Source organism: Cnephaeus nilssonii (genome assembly GCF_951640355.1).
Source record: "Cnephaeus nilssonii genome assembly, chromosome: 13".
Taxonomy (NCBI): domain Eukaryota; kingdom Metazoa; phylum Chordata; class Mammalia; order Chiroptera; family Vespertilionidae; genus Cnephaeus; species Cnephaeus nilssonii.
The window spans coordinates 5206998-5224733 of record NC_137084.1 but is presented as its reverse complement, the minus strand read 5'-3'; the positions used below and the strand labels follow the sequence as shown (position 1 = coordinate 5224733).

Genomic DNA, 17736 nt, shown 5'->3' with positions numbered 1-17736 from the left:
GAGGGCAGAGTCGAGGCTGTCTGCCATTTGGGGCTCCACCTGGGGCTCCCAGCAGCCGAGGGCAGCCCCCACCCCTGGGCTTCGTCAGCCTTTGCCTGCACACACTGTCCTAGTTTGTGGCTTCCTCTACACCCCCGCCACCCCAACTCCTCCTCTACCCATCGCCCTGCCCACCCCTCACCCCCAACCACTCTTATCTCTGTAAGGAAAGCCAGGATCCCAGAGGGCCCGGGGCAGCTTACATAAGCTGCAGGTGTCGGGGCACAGGGGCACCCAGGAGGACCTGAAGGAGGCTCTGTGCTCTGGGGAGCTTCCTGGGGGGTCGGGATTGTGCTAAGCAGGGGTTTTGGTTTCAGCCAGAGCCTCACAGGCGGGAGCGTGCCAGGAAGGCAGGAGTCGGGCCTCCAGGGCTGCCAGGAGGGGAGCAGGACCAGCAGGCCACACTGCCAGGTCCCAGGGCCCTGCAGGCCAGGGCAGCAGCCTGGGGCAGGAACGCACTCCAGAGACAGACACGGGGCCTTTCTCCTTTATTATTTGTGGTTTCGCTGCAAGGAAACACGAGTCCCCCCACACCCAGGCCCAGGTGCCTCTGGCACCCCCATAAGTAGTATACTAGTACCAGAGTCCCCTTTAAAATCACCGATATAAAAAAGGAGGGGGGGGGGAGAAGGGAGGGCCTGACCACCCCCTGGGCCCAGGCCGTGGGGCAGGGGGGACATTGCACAGGAAGGGACAGGCGTTCCCAGCCCTGGGAGGGGCCCGGCTGGGAGGGGGCCCTGCACACTATGATGCAGACGGTGCCGAGCTAGTGGTTATGGTTCAAAGTCCGCAGGTAAGGCCAGGCGGCTGGTCTCTGGAGTGAGGGCAGAGGACACAGTAAGATGCTGGGAGGCCAGGGCTGTCAGCGCCCCCAGGAGCCCCATCCTGAGGCAGGAACAAGCGAAAGCTGCCTTCCTGGCTTGGCGACGGGAGGGGCTGGGGGCGTCCACCTGAGCCCATGGTCCGAGGAGCAGGGGGGCCACACAGCTCTGCCCAGAGCAGATGAACCGTGGCGGCTGGGAGGTGAAGGGACAGAGGCCACTGCCCGCTCCGAGGAAGGCACTTGCAGCTGGCATGGCCTGGTATGGCGTGGTGGGAAGGCATAGCTTGGCAGATGACGAGGGAGAGGACGCAGCCCGGGGGCCTAACCCCTGCTCACGCAAACATGGTCAGCTGTAACCACTGCCGGCGGAGAGGGGAGGAGAGAGGAGACGGGTCAGCGGGGCCAAGGCCAAGCCCAGCCTCCCAGCCCCATGGCTCAGGAGCCACCATCTCCTCGGCCCTCTGAGGGCAGGTCGGAGAGCGGCCCCCTTGGCGGGTGTAGGAGGGCTACTTTCTTACCTCCTCCACCCTGGGAGGCCGGCTGCTGGCTCCTGCAGAGGCCTCCAGGGGCCTGGCCTCCCTTCCCAGGACCCAGACACCCCACCCCATCCTCCCAGGACTTGGGTGGCCTGGCCTTTAAGGCCGGCTCTGAGGCCACAGGCTCCAGCGCCAGGAAGGTAAGAACTCCACCACCCCCTGAGGTCCTTCCCCCGACCTGGCCAAGGAGGTTCCCACCTGAAACAGGTCAAAGGTCACAACTCCATCCAGATCTGTGTCCAGAGTTTTGAAAAACCCTGTGGTTCAAGAAAAGATGACATGAAGCTGAGAATTCTGGGGGGCATTCATGCGGACCTCCCCTCCTGCCTCCCCGCCACCTCCCCACAGCACCCCACGCTCTCACCCACCACAGCCATTAGAGGCTCTTCCTGCTGCCCGAGAGTGTCCCCCCCCCCGACAGGCACACAGGTCTCCGGGCACTCAGCCCTGGGGCTCCACCCAAGACCTTCGCCTCCCCGGCACGTGCCACGCAGGGTCTACGCCTGGAGGCAGGAGCTGCACGGGACACTCACGGAACATGGTCTCCAGTCGCACCAGGCAGCACACGAAGTTGTCAAAGTCCACGGCCAGGTCAGGCTCGGAGTAGCGGGTGATGATGAGCTCGTACAGCTTCTTGTTGAGCTTGAAGCCTGGCCCAGGGGAGCAGGTGAGGGCCAGGGAGGCACAGCCCCGCCCCAGGGGACAGGGAGGGGACCAGGGCTGGAAGGGCGAGCCCCCGGGTGTCTCCACCGGAGGCTATGGCTGCTGCCCCTCTCCCTGTCTGTGTGGCTCAGGCCAGTCCCGTTCCCTCTCTGAGCCTCCGTTTGCTCCGTGCACAGTGGGAACGATCAAAGCCCCCATCCTCACAGCGGCACCGCGGGGAAAGGGCTGTTCCCACACCGCCACCATCGCCACCGGGACAAGGGCCAACTGTCAGGGAGGCAGCCTGGGCCCCAGCCTCACCTGCAGACTCGATGGCCATCCGCATCTCGTAGGCACTCATGCTGCCCGACTTGTCCAAGTCAAACTTCCGGAAGATGGACTGGGGCGGGGGGAGCAGAGGGTGAGGGCTGAGCCGAGACAGCCAGCCCTTCCAGTGCGCCCCAGGGTGAGGACTGTGGAGCCGGCGGGGGAGGGGGGAGGGGGGAGGCCCCAAAGGTGGGTCAGTTGCTGGGGCATGTGGGCTCCGGAGAACCAGGCCTGAGGTGGGACCTGGCCCTGCTGCGACTGAGGCCGCAGAGGAGGGGGCGGCGGCGCAGCCGGCAGGGGCCACCTACCAGGTAATTCCGGATGCGGTTCCACAGGATGTTGAACTCCACTAGGCCCAGCTTCCCGTTGCCGTCCCGCTGGGCAGCCGTTAAGGAAAAAACTCCACCGCTTAAACCAGCTGGGCGAAGGGGAGGCTGGCCGCAGGGAGCGCCAGAAGCAGCAAGACCCGAGGACAGTGAGCCGCGGCCGGGCCGGCCCTGCCCTGAGCCTGGGTGGGCTGGGGAGGTGCAGAAAGAGCACCAGCCTTAGGGCCACTCGGGGATGCAGGCCCTGCTCCACCTCTCACTGGACACAAGGCCCGTGACTCAGTTTCCGCTTCCCAGTCACTGGGATGATGCCCAGGAAGGCACTGGTCCATCCACACTCCACACAGCTTTGTCCCTTCCTCTGCACTATTGCTGGGGCGAGCCACCCAGCCCCCTTCCCACGCCTGCACCCCAACCGCAAGCCCCACGGCAGGATACGTCCATGAGGTTGACCATGCTGCGGCAGGACTCCATGCTGAAGCCCTTGGTCCGCAGGTCTTTGTCTGCAAGAAAAAGCAGTTCCAGCGCCCGGCCCAGCGAGCTTCCTGCCCTCCCCCCCACCCCCCCCAGGCAGTGCCGCCAGGTGGGACAGGATCAGGGAGCACCAGCCCTGTGGCCTGGCGGGTAAAGTCTAGCAGAGTCAGTGTGGAGCAGTGTTTTCATCCTCAGAAATAACAAGTTTAAAGTCTTTTAGCAATCAAGCCGGGGTCCCAACGGCCAGATCAACAGCGCGATGAGACCAGAGTAAAGATGAGACCAGAGTAAAGCGAAACGGGTGCCAAACAGAAGTGAAAGACACGCGGTGGAAGCGGGCAGCAGAGGTGGCCACGGCTGGGGTGGGGTCTGCCTCAGGCTCCAGGGAGAGAAGAGAGGGGCTCTGGGCATGGTCAGAGGTCAGAGGTCGGAGGTCGGAGGTCAGAGGTGGGGGCAAAGGGAAGGTTTGGGGAGCTGCCTTTAGTTGTGCACATCGGGGAGTGAGTCAGCTCTGCTCCCAAGCCACTCGGCCTGGCCCGGGCGCATCTTCGGGGAGGAAGGGGTCCTGTACGTTGGCACTAAGGTGCTGTCAGCAGCTAAGCTTCTAATCACCACGCTCAGGCACAGAGAATGTAGCCCAGCAAGACGGCGTGAGGCATTTGGGAGGAAAGTGGGGGTGAGCAGGGCTCAGGAAGGTAGTGGAAGGTCCCCACCCCGAAGACCAAGGGGCCGGGGTGAGCTCAGCATGGGAGCAGAATCCTGGGTTGTGGACTTTGGAGGAAACGGGGGGCAGGACGCTGGGTGCAGAGCAGCCGCTCCGGACACTCACGTTTGCTGATGATCCTGTTGAGGATGGTCTGCAGCTCCTTGACGCTGATCTCCAGGTCCTGGGGGGGAAGGGAGGATGGCACGTGCCCTGGGGAGAGGCTGCCACCCCCCGATGCCCAGAGGCCCCCTCCACCACGCCCCAACTTACCTCCCCTGCCAGCTGTCTGAAGAGGGTCTTGAAGTTCTCATCAATCTCCTCTTCCGAGAGCACTTGCTGGTTGGAGGAGGGGGAGCAGGTCAGGGACCCCCCGCCCCAGCCCGGCCCCCGCATGGGCAGCAACTAGAGGCAGGGCTGGGACCACCCATTAGCTGCATCACTTCACCTCTCTGAGCCTCACTCTTCTCCTCTGTAAAATGGGGGTCTAGTCCCCACTCTACCCCCTGCTCAGGATCCTTGTGGCTTAAGTGAGGAGGGTGCAGTTCAGCTCAGGATGAAGGGTGAGCTTTGGCTCCTCGCTGCGCTACCCTGAGCTTCCCACTGAGAGGGGAGGGTGACGGCACCCTGACAGGTCGTTGTGGAGGAAACAGGGAGACCCGGGAAGGACCTCAGCAGAGTCCCAGCAGAGAGCGAGAGCGTGGGGACCCGCACACTGTTATCACAAAGTCCTCTGCACACTGCGAAGTGCTGGCTAATGAGGAATCAGCATTCTTATGGCTCCTGCCAGAGGGGCTCTGCCCTGTCAGGCGGCGCTCGGGCACGGGACGCCCAGGGTCCATCACACACCGGGGCGGAGGAGAAGAGCAAGGCGGGGCGGCGGGGGGGGGGGGACAGGCACGCACCTCATCAGGAAGATTGGCCTGGACCTGGTCGTCCAGCTCCCTGTGGAGGGTGGGGAGAAAGGGGCCGGTCAGGGGGCAGCAGGGAGCCTCTGGGGACAGGAGGTCAGGAGAGGGCCCGCGACTCACTCGGTCCCGGCGCTCTTCTCCGAAAAGAAGCGCAGCACGAAGTCGCCCTCCTTGTTGGGCTCGAAGGTGGAGGGCACCACCACGTACTCCCCGGGCGGCAGGCGGAAGCGGGTGCTGACCTCCCGCAGGTTGATGAACTGCTCTGATCGGGCCCGAGACGAGTTGGCCAGGAAGAAGTCCCGCTTCAGGTGCACGGCCGGCTGGCCCACCAGCTGGTGAGGGGAAGGAGGGAGCGGGGGCTGCAGCTGCCCACTCCGCCCACCCTTAGCAGCTGCCCCCGACCCAGAGCCCAGGCTCCAAGTCCCGGCCAAGGGCCTGGAGAGCTGGGTCAGGGCTCAGTCACTCCATGGCTGCGTGACCCTGACAAGTCATTTTGTCTCCTTACCTGTGAAATGGGGTAATAATCCTGCCTACTGCACAGGGTGCGGGGGGATGTAGATACTATAACCATGCAATAACATCTCATTACTACTCGGAGCTTCCCCGGGTCAGACTCCGTACCCCTGTGGGATGGTGCTCCGTGCCCATTTCACAGCCACTGACATCGAGGCTTAAAGCTTAAGCAACTTGCAGAACGCTCAGCCATCCACCCCCGGCTCCTAACCAGGGCCCCAGAAGGCTGCCGCCAAGACTCATGCAGCGGACACAGGAAAACAGGAAGAGCCTGGGTGTGCGTGTCGGGTGGGGCTCTGAGGGCCAGGGTTCAAACCCAGCTCCCTCACGTGTTACTTGCTCTGACTCCAGGAGAGCAGTTGGCTCTGCCCACGGAACAGTGGGTGCGGGCTGGGAGCACTTTGTGAGCAGTAAAACGAGGTGACTTCTTAGTGTGGGCTCCCCTCTGGGCACCATCAGGCATGTGTGTTCAGGGGCGTGTAAATCCGGGTGAATCACGTGCCACACCTACCTCCGGAGGAACCTACAAGAGAGACACACGGAAGTTAGAGAATCGGAGCCAAAGTCTGGCCCCAGAAGCTGCCTTTCAGGTGTCGGCGAAGGCAGCTCCCTCTTCCCAAGAGCAGCCTCTGGAACATCTCCCCCCCCCTCCACCCGCCTCACGGGACGAATTTTAGGCCCCTGCCCGCCCCAAGCCTGGCAGAGGGCCTCAGCAGGTGCCTCCCTGGGCTGGTGGGAGGCTGCCTCAGTGGCGTGATTCACCCAGGGGCTCAGGATGGGCAAGCGGTGTCCTCTGGCGCCCCCTGGCGGACCTCGCCTGCTGCGGGCGGGCGCCGGCCTTTCACCTGCTCACCTCGTACACGGCGAAGCCAATGGTCTCCATGTCCCGGCCGAAGCGGCGCTCCCGCCGGCGGTTCTTCTGCATGAGCGCCAGGACGAAGCTGCAGCCCGACTCTCGACCCCCATAGTCGTCCTCGTTCACATCATCTGTCTCCTCCAGCCGGATCTTGAACTGGGGGTTCACCCAGAAGGTGGCTGCAGGAGGGGAAGAGGTGAGGATCAGAGGAGCAGAGAACCCCCAAGCCTTGTCCTCCCCCATGTGCCTCTCCATTCATCCATTCCTTTAACCAAGTGCCACTGTGAGCCACGTGGCAGACATGCAGGGGCGGGGGCGGGGAGGGGGGGGGACACAGTCCTCGCCCTCGGGAGCTCCCATTCCTGACAGGGAGGCGAAGGATGCACAAGGCAGGTTAGTGAGCAGAACAATCACAGAGAATACGCAGCCGGAATGGCCAGGGAGGGCATCCTTGAGGTGGCATCTAAGCTGAGAAGTGAAGGGGGGCCCTGGGAAGCAGGAGCCAGGCAGAGGGAGAACTAAGCCCCCCACACAGGGGGACGCCGGTGTCTAATGGGGCTCCAAGTTCCAGTGAGCACCAGGGACCCAGGGAGGTGGCAGAGTGTGCAGAAGCCGGAGCGGTGCTGAGGTGTGTGGACTGAATCAAAGAGCAAAAGAACCTTCTGACAGCCCGGCTGGCCTGGCTCAGTGGTTAGCGTGGACCCATGAACCAGGAGGTCGGGGTTCAATTCCCGGTCAGGGCACATGCCTGGGTTGTAGGCTGGATCCCCAGTAGGGGGCATGCAGGAGGCAGCCAATCAGTGATTATCTCTCATCATTGATGTTTCCATCAATCTCTCCCTCTCCCTTACTCTCTCTGAAATCAATAAAAATATTAAAAAAAAAAAAAAGAGCCCTAGCCGGTTTGGCTCAGTAGAAAGAGCATTGGCCTGCAAACTGAAAGGTCCCAGGTTCGATTCCGGTCAAAGGCACATGCCCAGGTTGTGGGCTCGATCCCCAGTGGGGGATTTGCAGGCGGCAGCTGATCAATGATTCTCTCTCATCATGTTTCTATCTCTCTCTCCCTCTTCCTTCCTCTCTGAAATCAATAAAAATATATTAAAAAAAAAAAAAAGAACCGTCTGACAGACTTGCACGGGAGGGGCATGATTGGGTTAGGGTTTTTAAATTAACTTATTTTTAAAATTCAAACAAGGGTGTTGATGAATTTGTTCCTAAAATGGATTAGGATCTTAAGAGGTGGTTGGAGCTGCTGTGTGGACAGTGGTTTAGAAGGAGGTGAGAGAAAGCAGGGTCTGACAGGAGGCCACAGCGCTGCAAAGGGTGGCGGGACTTGCATTTCTGGCCGTTTGGTGATTCAGCTGCCTGAACAACCCCCTTGACTAAAACAACTAAGTGCTGGATAGAATATGCAAAATTTCTTTTTAAAGGCACAGCACACTCCCCCCCTCAGAAGTTGACATTAATAAAAAAGGTAGATAAAAAGTGTTTTCAAGGATGTGGAGAAATCAGAACCTCACACACAGCTGGTGGGAATGTAAACATGGTGCAGCCACTGGGAAAATGGTCTGGCAGTCCCTCAGATGGTCCAACATAGAGTTACCACGTGACCCTGCCGTTCCACTCATAGGTATATATCCAAGATAAATGGAAACATTTGTCCACAAAAAAACTCATATGTGAATGTTCATAATAGCATTATCTATAATAGCCATATGGTAGGAAAAACAATTTCCCATCATCTGATGAATAGATGGTAAAAGGTGGTATAACTGAACAAAGGAATATTATTAGGCAATAAAAAGCAATGAAGTACTGATACACGCCATAACATGATGAACCTTGAAAACACGCTAAGTGGCCGAAACCGGTTTGGCTCAGTGGATAGAGCGTCGGCCTGCGGACTGAAAGGTCCCAGGTTCGATTCCGGTCAAGGGCATGTACCTTGGTTGCGGGCACATCCCCAGTAGGGGGTGTGCAAGAGGCAGCTGATGGATGTTTCTCTCTCATCGATGTTTCTAACTCTCTATCCCTCTCTCTTCCTCTCTGTAAAAAAATCAATAAAATATATTTAAAAAAAAGAAAAAGAAAACATGCTAAGTGAAAGAAGACAGACACAAAGAACCACATAGTGTATGACTCCATTTCTATTAAATAATATTGTCCAGAACAGGCAAATCCATAGATTTGCTTGGTACCAAAGCCAGATAAAGACATCACAAGAAAATTACCAACGCCTGGGCTGCCAGCTCCATCCCCAGCAGGGGGCGTGCAGGAGGTAGCCATTGGATTGATAGATTTCTATCTCTCTATCCCTCTCCCTCTCTCTCTAAAATTCAATAAAAACATATTTTAAAAAAAATACTACACATCGGATCAACAAAGTCAAAAGACATTTCTTTGTTAATTCTAATATTGACAAATTCCTTACAGGATTAACAAAGAAAAAAAGAGGCAGTGCAAATAAGCAACACTATGAATAGAGGATAGCAACAGATGAGGTATCCGAATACAAAAGGATAACTTTATGCCAATAATTTTGAAAACAGATGCAAAGGATAAACTCCTAAAAAAAATACAACTCATGAAAATAGGCTCAAGGGGAAATAGAAAACCTGGGTGACCCTATCACCATTAAAGATACTCAATATCAGAAGTTAATCTTCACAGGAAGACAGCCTTACAGACCAGTTCCCCCAAGCGTTCAAGCAACCAATCATCCCCATCTCGCAAACTCTTCTAGAAACCAGAAAAAGAGAGAACACTTCCCAATTCACTTTAGAAGCCAAATATAAATATAGCACCGATAGCAACACCAGGCAAGGTCAGTATAAGAAAGGAAAATCACAGGCAAATCTCACTCATTGGTGCAGATGTAAAGCTACTGCATAAAAACGTTATGCTATGGTCCCGGGTCGTCCCGCTATGACAAAGTTGAGATTCAATCTCTGGCCAGGGCACATACAAGACTCAGTCAATGAATGCATAAGTAAGTGGAACAACAAATCAATGTTTCTCTCTCCCTTTCTCTCTATCTCTAAAATCAATCAATAATTAAAATTAAATAAAAATGTTATGCGATGAACGGATTTTTATCTCAAAATGTAAGGTTGATTTAATATTATAAAAGTGGTAAGTGTAATTTACCATTTTGACAGATAAACAATACTCTAGAGTCCTGGCCAGCATATTAAACAAGAATGCATAACAATAAAGTTATAAGAACTGGAAAAGAAGAAACAAACTTGTCATTATTTGCAGATGCTATACTGTCAATCAGAAAACCAAAGAGAATTTACAGATAAATCCTTAAAATTAATTATCAACAAGTTTGCTGGATACAAAATGAATTTAAGGAAGAACTCAGCTAGCGTGGCTCAGTAGTTGAGCATAGACCTATGAACCAGGAGATCCTGGTTTGATTCCCGGTCAGGGCACACGCCCGGGTTGTGGGCTCAATCCCTAATCGGCATGCAGCAGGCAGCCGGTCAATGATCCTCTCTCATCATTGAGGTTTCTCTCTTTCTCTCCCTCTCCCTACCTCTCTGAAATCAATAAAAATATATTTAAAAGACAGAAAGAAACATCAATTGGTGCTGAGGATCAAACAAATCAGCAACCCAGGCAGGAGATGTAATTTTAAAAGAGATACTATTTACAATAGCAACAAGATGATAGACTCTCCCCCTGGCTGGTGTGGCTCAGTTGTTGGGGCATCATCCCACGCACCAAAATGTTGACAGTTCCGATTCCCGGTCAAGGCACATGCCTGGGTTGCGGTAGAGGAGTGCAGGGGCAGCCAATCCATGTTTCTCTCTTTCTCTCCCTTCTCCTCTCTCTAAAAATCAATTTTAGCCGAAACCGGTTTGGCTCAGTGGATAGAGCGTCGGTCTGCGGACTGAAAGGTCCCAGGTTCGATTCCGGTCAAGGGCATGTACATTGGTTGCGGGCACATCCCTGGTGGGGGGTGTGCAGGAGGCAGCTGGTCGATGTTTCTCTCTCATCGATGTTTCTAGCTCTCTATCCCTCTCCCTTCCTCTCTGTGGAAAATCAATAAAAATATTTAAAAAATAAAAATCAATTTTAAAATCTTAAATAAATAAAAAAATGATAGAGTCTCTATCTCAAAAGATGTATGAGCCCTGTAATGATGAAAATTATATAATTTTGTCACAAGACATTAAAGAAGGCCAAAATAAATCGAGATATACAGTAATCCTCCCTTATTCATGGGAGATACATTCCAAGACCCACACGGATGCCTGTAACCTTGGAGAGTACCAAACCCTATATATTCTATGTTTTTCCCTATAAATACATACCTATAATGAAGTTTAATTTATAAATTAGGCACAGTAAGAGATTACCAAAAATTACCACTAATAAAATACATCATAACAATATACTGTAATCAACGTTATGTGAATGTGGTCTCTCTCAAAATACCTTACACTGTACTCCCCTTCTTTTTATGCTGGCGTGAGGTGTCACAACGCCCACGTGACGAGATGAAGGGAGTGGCGGTGCAGGCGTTGTGACGTACGTAGCTGCAGACTACTGCCGGGGCTACTGGGACCCACGCTCCGTGGCTGCGGCAGGGGCCTGGTCACCTAGCTGCTGCCAACGGGCAGGATCAAAGGGATGACCCCCGTCCTGGGCCGGCCTGCCCAAGATCTCATCACGCTACTCAGAATGGCTCACGATTTCCAATTTATGAATCCTTTCTGGAATTTTCCATTTAATGTTTTCAGGCCACGGTTGGCTGTAAGTGAATTTGCTAAAAGCAAAAACGCAGAGGAGGGACTACGGCACCGCATTCTTGGATAAGCCTCAAAACCGGAAAGAGGGCAATTCTCCCCAAATTGATCTATCGATGCAACGCCGTTCCCAATGGAATTCTCAACAAGGCTTTTGGAGGACTTGGTAAGCCGATTCTAAAGTCCACAGGAAAAGCAAAATGCAAGAATAGCGAAGAGACTCCCGAAGAGGAGATGGCCCTGTGGGACAGGACTTCTTACAAAACCACGTCGGCGTGCTAGTGGCAGAGGGACAGACCCGGGGGCGGGACGGCGGGGCCAAAGCACACCCACACGAACGCCGTGCGGGCTGGCACTGCAGGGAGGCAAGGGCAGGGTCCCAGTGGTTGCCTATTTGGGAAGAAGTGAAATCAGATCCCCACGAGGGAGAAGGCTTCCCAACAGAGGGCTGTGAGCTGAGCGCGGCTGGAGCACGCGGGCGTGGGAACCGCAGGGGCGGGCTTGGCAGAGCCAAGGCTGAGTGAGCCGCACACAGCAGTGGCGGCAGCGTGGCGAGGATGGCAGCGGGACGGCAGTGGGTGAAACACGGGACCGGAAGAAAGGAGAAGGAGCGTGGCAATTCCTGAGAAATGGCGGGGGAAGGGGGCTGAGGGAGGGGGCTTTAAGGCAGACAGGCCTGCATAATGACACGAGAGAGAGAGGTGATGGATGCAGGAGGCGAAGGGGGACGGGGTCCCAAGCAGAGCTCGGGGTCCCCACTGTCCCAGGAGGGAAAGCAGTCAGGATGGCACAGGCCCAGACAGGCCGGGGTGTGGGGGTGGGAATATGAGGGGTGTCCTGCGTGATGAGGTCTTTCACTGACACGCCAGGCCAGGTGTGCGGATGAGTCACAGCGGAGGGAGGTTTGGAGCGAGGGCCGGTGCTGACGAGCAGTGGGATTGCCGGGGGCGAGCAAAGGGCTCATTTGAGGTTTGTGGCTGTGATTCCAGGGAAGTGATTCCTCTCCAGCCACATCGTGGCTCAGCGAGGATGGTGGCTGAGCCAAGTGAGAGGAGCAGAGGGAGTCAGGGGCCAGGAGACAGTTTGTAGGGACAAGACGAACCCCATGACTCTAACCTGGGAAGGAGAGGAAGGGAGGGAGGGAGGGAGAGCACAGCGCAAAAGCAGGGGGCTCAACAGGTCAGGGAGGTCAAGGCTGAGGGCGGCAGGGAGGGGCTGGGAGGGCTGAAGGGAGGTCAGGGAGGGACGTTCGGATCCGCTCAGGGTGCTGGCTGAACCAAGGGAAGAAGGCTGCTGCCGGTGAGGACGGCAATGATGAGGGTCCAGTGGACTGGGTCACCCCATGGGTCCAGAAGCCCAGGGGAAGGTACCAGAGGGGTCAGGGGGGACTGTGGGCCGGGGCAGGTCTCAGAGGGAGGAGGGACAGGAAGCGCTGGCTGGATGGCAACAAAGTCTTGTTCCCCGGCTCGCAGCCTGGGCTCAGGCCAGGATGGGGAGGCAAGCGTGGCTCTTTGGCATTTACAAGGACGTTCAACGTTTTCCTCCTCAGAGCAAGTTCGAGAGGTCAGCACGAGCATCCCGTGCAGCGAGGAACTGACGGAGGCTCAGCGAGGACGCCCCTGCCTGAGCCGCCCAGCCCGGAGGCGGGGCCCCGACCGCACCCGGTCGCCCGCCCTGCGTGCGGCGCTCAGGTCACCTGGGTAGTTGCGGCAGCCGCCCGCGGTGCTCCCCCGCCGCCAGGTGCCGTCGTACAGGGTGGTGTTCCACTTGCGGAACCGCCGGCTCTTCAGGGCGTCGGGGGTCAGGTTGCAGATCTCCAGGCGGGTGAACTCCCGCATGAAGTCTCGGAAGGACATCCTGGGGGCCGAGGTGCAGAGGTGAGCCCCGGCCCGGCCAGGACACCCGGGGATGCGGCAGGCGCGAGGTCCCGAGAGGGGCCAGACCGGGGAGGCAGCTGCTCACCAGAACTCCCCGTCCTCCATCTTGATGCGGAGCTGCTCCCGCTCGTAAGGGTCCACGTTGTTCCACTCTGAGGAGCTGTGGGGACAAGGGCCTCTGTCCCCGGGGCCTGTCCTCCCCTAGCCCAGGTCACGGTCAAGGTCAAGCCCCAAGATCCCAGTTCCAGGGGTGGCCTCAGCTTGGCCCCTGGGCCCAGGCACATGAGGACGGGCCCCTCTGCTCCATCCTGAGCCCACCCCAGGCTGGCAGCGCCCTGAGCAGAAAGGCCAGGGGCACGGAGCAGCCTCCCCAGCCAGTGCCCCCTGCCCCTCACCCGTCACTCCAAGCTCCAGTCCACTCCACCTCGCCCCAGGGGTTCCGCATCCGGATCAGGTTCACCATCTGGCCCATGTAGTTCACCTGTTCCCCAGAGCTCCCATCAGCGCCTGCCCGGCACGCACTGCAGCACCCCTCCCCCCACGTCACCCTCGCCTCGCCCGGCGCAGCGCCCAGGCGCACCCGACCCAGCGGAGAAGCGGCTATGGACGCAAACTACAGGCAATCGAGGCAGGCCAGGACACACACCTCAGCCAAGAGTCCCCAGGAGGCCAATAAGGGGCTACGACAGGAGAGCCAGCCCCTCCCACAGCCCTGGTCTCAGGCCCGAGGGGCAAGGTCAGGCAAAGACGCGGGCGGCACCCTGTAGGGAAGGCCCCAGCTACCTGCTTGGCCCCCGTCACAGAGTAGGCGTGGCCCTTCACCAGCTTCTTGAAGGTGACGGCCTCCATGTCCAGGACGCTGGAGATCTACAAAGTCATGTGCTCAGGTCAGGGGCGAGATTCCAGGGACCCGGTCAGCATCCCTACCCCCAGGCAGAGGTGAGCCCCGAGCACGAGGGTCCTGGACATGCCCCCTGTGGAACGGAGTGGCAGGCAGGGACCCTGACCCCACCACACCCAACACCTCCAAGGACAGATGTGCCCACCAATGCCGCCGAGGGTGGGGGCTGGGCACCCTGACACTGCTTCCGGCCAGAGCTAGGCGGCCCGGTGCACACAGGGGGCTCGGCCGGCACTCACGTCAATGGAGCAGCCCAGCAGGGAGCCCCGCTCCAGGGCCTTGATGATGATTTGGTAGAGGTCGCTGGGTGCCTTGCGCAGCTCGTACCACTCGGTGACGCCGCCCGTGAAGTCCTCAAAGCCCTCGGAAGTGCTGCCCCCCGACAGGGCTTCGTAGCTGCCGTTCACCCTGCGGGCGGCCCCAGGTCAGCGCTCCGGCACCACAGAGGACACCGCCCCTGGGTGGCCTCAGCGGTCCCCGGCCCCACTCACTTGGCGTAGGCCTTCTCGAGCAGGGCGCTCCAGAACTCGTTGCCTTGGGCCGAGTGCACGAACACCAGCTTCCCGTCCTTGGTGGGCAGCAGGTCATCCACCACCACGTCCACCCACTCCCCGAACTGCCACAGCTGTGGGGGGAGGGGCACGGTGAGACCTGCTGTGGGGGCCCCGAGCCTGAGGTCAAGCCTCAGCCTGCCGCTTACGAGATCACCTATCCTAGAGCAAGCCATGCCTCTGAGCCTCAGTTTCCCTGTCCGTGCAAGGGGGCAGCCGTGCCTTCCTCGCGAGGAAACCTAGCCCGACCTTGAAGGTAAAGCGGCCCCACAGGAGCAGCACTGGTGTCCCCGAAGGTGTGGAGAGGCAGGACGGCCCCCCCCCCCCCCCGGGGCTCTGGGGAACTAGCCCCCCTTTAGGGCACAGTCCCCACCGCTCCCTCCGCATTCTAGGCCAGGGTGTGTGGGGGTGGGGGTGGGGGATCCATATGCAAAGTGGGTGTGGACCAAAAATGTAGCACCCCGGTCCTTCAACCACAGGATGGGCGGGGCTCCTGCAATCCTGGGGCTTGCTTCAGAGGTGCCAGAGGCCGGGTTCCCCAGAAGGGAGGAGTCGGGTTGCCCCGGGCCAGCAGCAGCCCAGTGCGGCTGAGAAGGAAGGTAGCACAGGTAGTGGGGGGCTGTCGGACTGGCCAGAAGAGGCAGGGAGGAGCGGATGGGCAGAGTGCGGGAAGGGGGCGGGGAAAGGGACGGGGAGGCGGAGCCCCTTCGGACAGCCCGGGCAGGTGTGGCCCTTGGCCAAGGTGGGTGGCACCTGGGATCCTGTAGGCCGAGGGTTTCATCCAGGGTTGCTGGGGGGGGGGGGGGGGGGTGATGTCTCTCCCAACACCAGCTCATTAAGAATTCATTAGTCTTTGATTTGAAAAATGGGCTTGGTGCACAAACGTCAGGAAAATCTGTTAAATAGACTCAACCCCAAGCTGTTCTTTTCTGCAGGGCTGTCCGAGGCTAGAGGTTAACAAAGTCCAGGAGGAGCTGGGGGGGGGGGGGGTGGACACCATGGGTGGAGATGGCCATGTGTGCTGGTCTGTCTTCACCCAGCAGAACATTAATTTGTTTAGATGGGGAAACTGAGACCTGGGAGGAAAAAGGATTTGTCCCCCAGGATGGAACACAGAGCTCTTTCTCCTCTTCCCGACACGCACAGCCACCCAGGAACCCTGCCAGCCGCATACCTGCCCACCGCCCACAGCTGGCCGTCCGATGGACCGAGAGGTCACATACTTTCCAGAGGGAGGGCGGGCCCTGCCGGGTGTGGCTGAGCCACCCTCGCTCCAGTCTGCTGAGGGTCACCTGTCCTCCCCTCCTCGGTGCCTGCCGTGTCCCCCCCCCCCCCCCCCCCCGCATCTCACCTGGAAATGGAAGATGCCGGCGTAGCCATCCTGAAAGCTCTGGCCGTGCGGAACCACGCGGTGCAGGAGGGTGTCGTTGAGGGTGAGAGAGGCGATGGCAGCCAGGAGCCAACAGTCCCCTGGGATGGGAGACCCCCATCAGACCTGCTCTGCCAGTCTGGCCCATGCCGGGGAGAGCCAGGGGTCCCCTGAGTGGCCGACCCCTCCACTTGCAGAAAAGCCCCAGGAATCTGGGCGAACCAGCCCCGGCACGGACAGCCAGAGCCTGTCTGAGCTTGCAGGAGGGAGGAGTTGGGGCCGAGCCAGAAGGAACGGGCAGAGGGAGCTCCCGTGGAAAAAACACCCCAGAACCCGCTAGGGCCTACCCAGGGCTCCCTGGCAGATGTCCGTGCGGGTGGCTCCGTCCACGATGAACTGGGGGTTTGAGAGCAGCTCCTGCAAGACACCCAGAGCCCTGTCTCCCAGAAACGGGAGCCCAGCCCTGGGGGCCACTCCCTCCGGGACCTGGAGCCCTGCTCCCCTTCCTCTCTCAGGATGGGGGTGACCGAGCCCCGCACAGGGAGGGCCCTCACCGTGGGACGCTTCCACTTGATGCCGTAGGTTTTGGAGGAGTTGGGGCCCAGGTCCTTGTAGCCCAGGCTCTGGGTCACCGGCGGGAAGGCGTCGTCCCGGAACAGGGCCCCGCTCTGCAGGCACCGGGCCCGCAGCTGCTCGTAGTCCTGGCCCAGGTACTTGATGGCGTTCTCATGGCGGCCCAGGCCCAGCTCCTTGGCCCGCTGCTTCTGCACTTGGGCCGACACCCCGGTGCAGTACACGGGGGTGATGAACTCCTCGGCCATCCTGCGGGACAGACCGGCCTCCTCAGGACCCGGGCCTCCCCAGGACGACCGCGGGGTCCTGCCTGTCCCTGCCCAGCCGTCCGCCCCACCCCTGGGGTCACCCACATCACTGCTCCCCTCTCGGAACGCAGGACTCGGCCACTTCCTCCTGCTCCCGGGAGAGGAGTTCCCCAGCTCGGGGTGTGCGGGCCACGCCCTCGCCACCCCCCCCCCCCCAGGGCCACCACCCCTCTCCCCGGAGCCCATTGTCCTAGGCCCGCTGCAGCCCCGCGGCCGGCCGGCCCGCCAGCCAGGTGGGGCAGGGCGGGGTCCGAGGGGCACCGGACCCGGGAGGCGGGAGCCCCCAGGAGAGGCCTGCGGACCCGGGCGGCCTGCCGGCAAACCCTCCCCAAACCACGCCGGCCCCACTCACTGCCCCTGCCCCTGCCCCGGGCTGGAGGCGGAGAGCGCCGGCAGCCGGGGTCGGTCCCCGGGCCCCGAGACAGGCCGGGGGGTCAGGCGCGGGCCCCCGTCCCCGACCCCCCGGCCTCCCAGCCCAGCCCGGCGGAGCGAAGCGCGGACTGCGGCGGGCGCCGGGGCTGTGCGCTCCGGGCCGGGGTCGGGCAGCCCCTCCGCCGGGCGCAGCGGCTGCATCGGAGTCCCGGCCCCGCCACCCGCTCCTCACCTGGAGGAGGAGTTGGGGAGGGTCGCGGCGGTCCCCGCGGCCGGCTTCCCGGCGGCAGCTCCGGGCAGGGCCCAACCAGGAAGAGCGCTCCTCCCCGCCCGCCCCCGCGGCCCCTCCGCCCTCCGCCCGCCCTCCGCCCGCCTCCGCCGCGGCTCCGGCCCCTTCCCCTCGCTCCGCTTATCTGCGGGCGCCTGCCCCGGCTATCGCTCCGGCTCCCGGCTCTTCCCGCCCCTTCCCCCGGGCCCGCGGCCAGCTGCGCGCGGGGACGAATTGGCGAAAGGCGGAGCGGGCCGGGGAGGGGCGGCGGCGGCGGGCGGGAGGGCCGGGGCTGGGCCGAAGGGCAGCGGGAGCGGGGGCAGGGCAGGGGTATTTTTAACCAGGGGCAGCTGCTGCGGGGCCGCCCCACCCGACGCGGGGCCCCGAGGGCATTCCCGGGCGCGGAGCCGCGGCGGCGCCTCCCGCAGCCCCGGGCCGGCCCCTCCTCCGCCGGCCTCACCCCGCGCCACGTGAGCGCCGGCCGCGGGGCTGCGGGGGCCGCGGGCGGAGCTGCAGCGGCTGCGCGGGGGCGGCGGGGCGCGGACCCTGCGGGGCGCCCGGTTCGCGGCAGCCCCACCCGCCCGGCCCGCGCTCAGCTCGGGGCGCCTCC

The 17736-nt window shown here is 60.2% G+C and overlaps 1 protein-coding gene across 1 annotated transcript; it reads right to left on the bottom strand.

The window, feature by feature from the left end:
- Positions 1 to 512: 512 nt before the first annotated feature.
- On the bottom strand, positions 513 to 17050 carry CAPN1 (calpain 1). Its single transcript, XM_079789297.1, has 21 exons — positions 16839 to 17050; positions 16160 to 16427; positions 15953 to 16022; positions 15588 to 15706; positions 14177 to 14310; positions 13925 to 14093; positions 13568 to 13651; positions 13180 to 13265; positions 12870 to 12944; positions 12604 to 12764; positions 6148 to 6329; positions 4902 to 5146; positions 4776 to 4815; positions 4144 to 4209; positions 3997 to 4054; positions 3132 to 3196; positions 2676 to 2744; positions 2362 to 2440; positions 1932 to 2048; positions 1597 to 1655; positions 513 to 1221 (listed from the first exon to the last, which is right to left on the bottom strand). Exons 2-21 carry the CDS (start codon positions 16424 to 16426, stop codon positions 1195 to 1197), a joined length of 2172 nt encoding a protein of 723 aa, XP_079645423.1. The 5' UTR covers position 16427; positions 16839 to 17050; the 3' UTR covers positions 513 to 1194.
- Positions 17051 to 17736: the final 686 nt, after the last annotated feature.

Coding starts and splice junctions, on each gene's coding strand:
- CAPN1 (XM_079789297.1), bottom strand. CDS start 16,426: ATGGCCGAGGAGTTCATCACCCCCGTGTACTGCACCGGGGTGTCGGCC. Junction 15,707..15,952: donor CATCTGCCAGGGAGCCCTGG/GTAGGCCCTAGC, acceptor CTCCCATCCCAG/GGGACTGTTGGCTCCTGGCT. Junction 5,147..6,147: donor TTGGCTTCGCCGTGTACGAG/GTGAGCAGGTGA, acceptor CGGAGTGGGCAG/CTGCAGCCCCCGCTCCCTCC.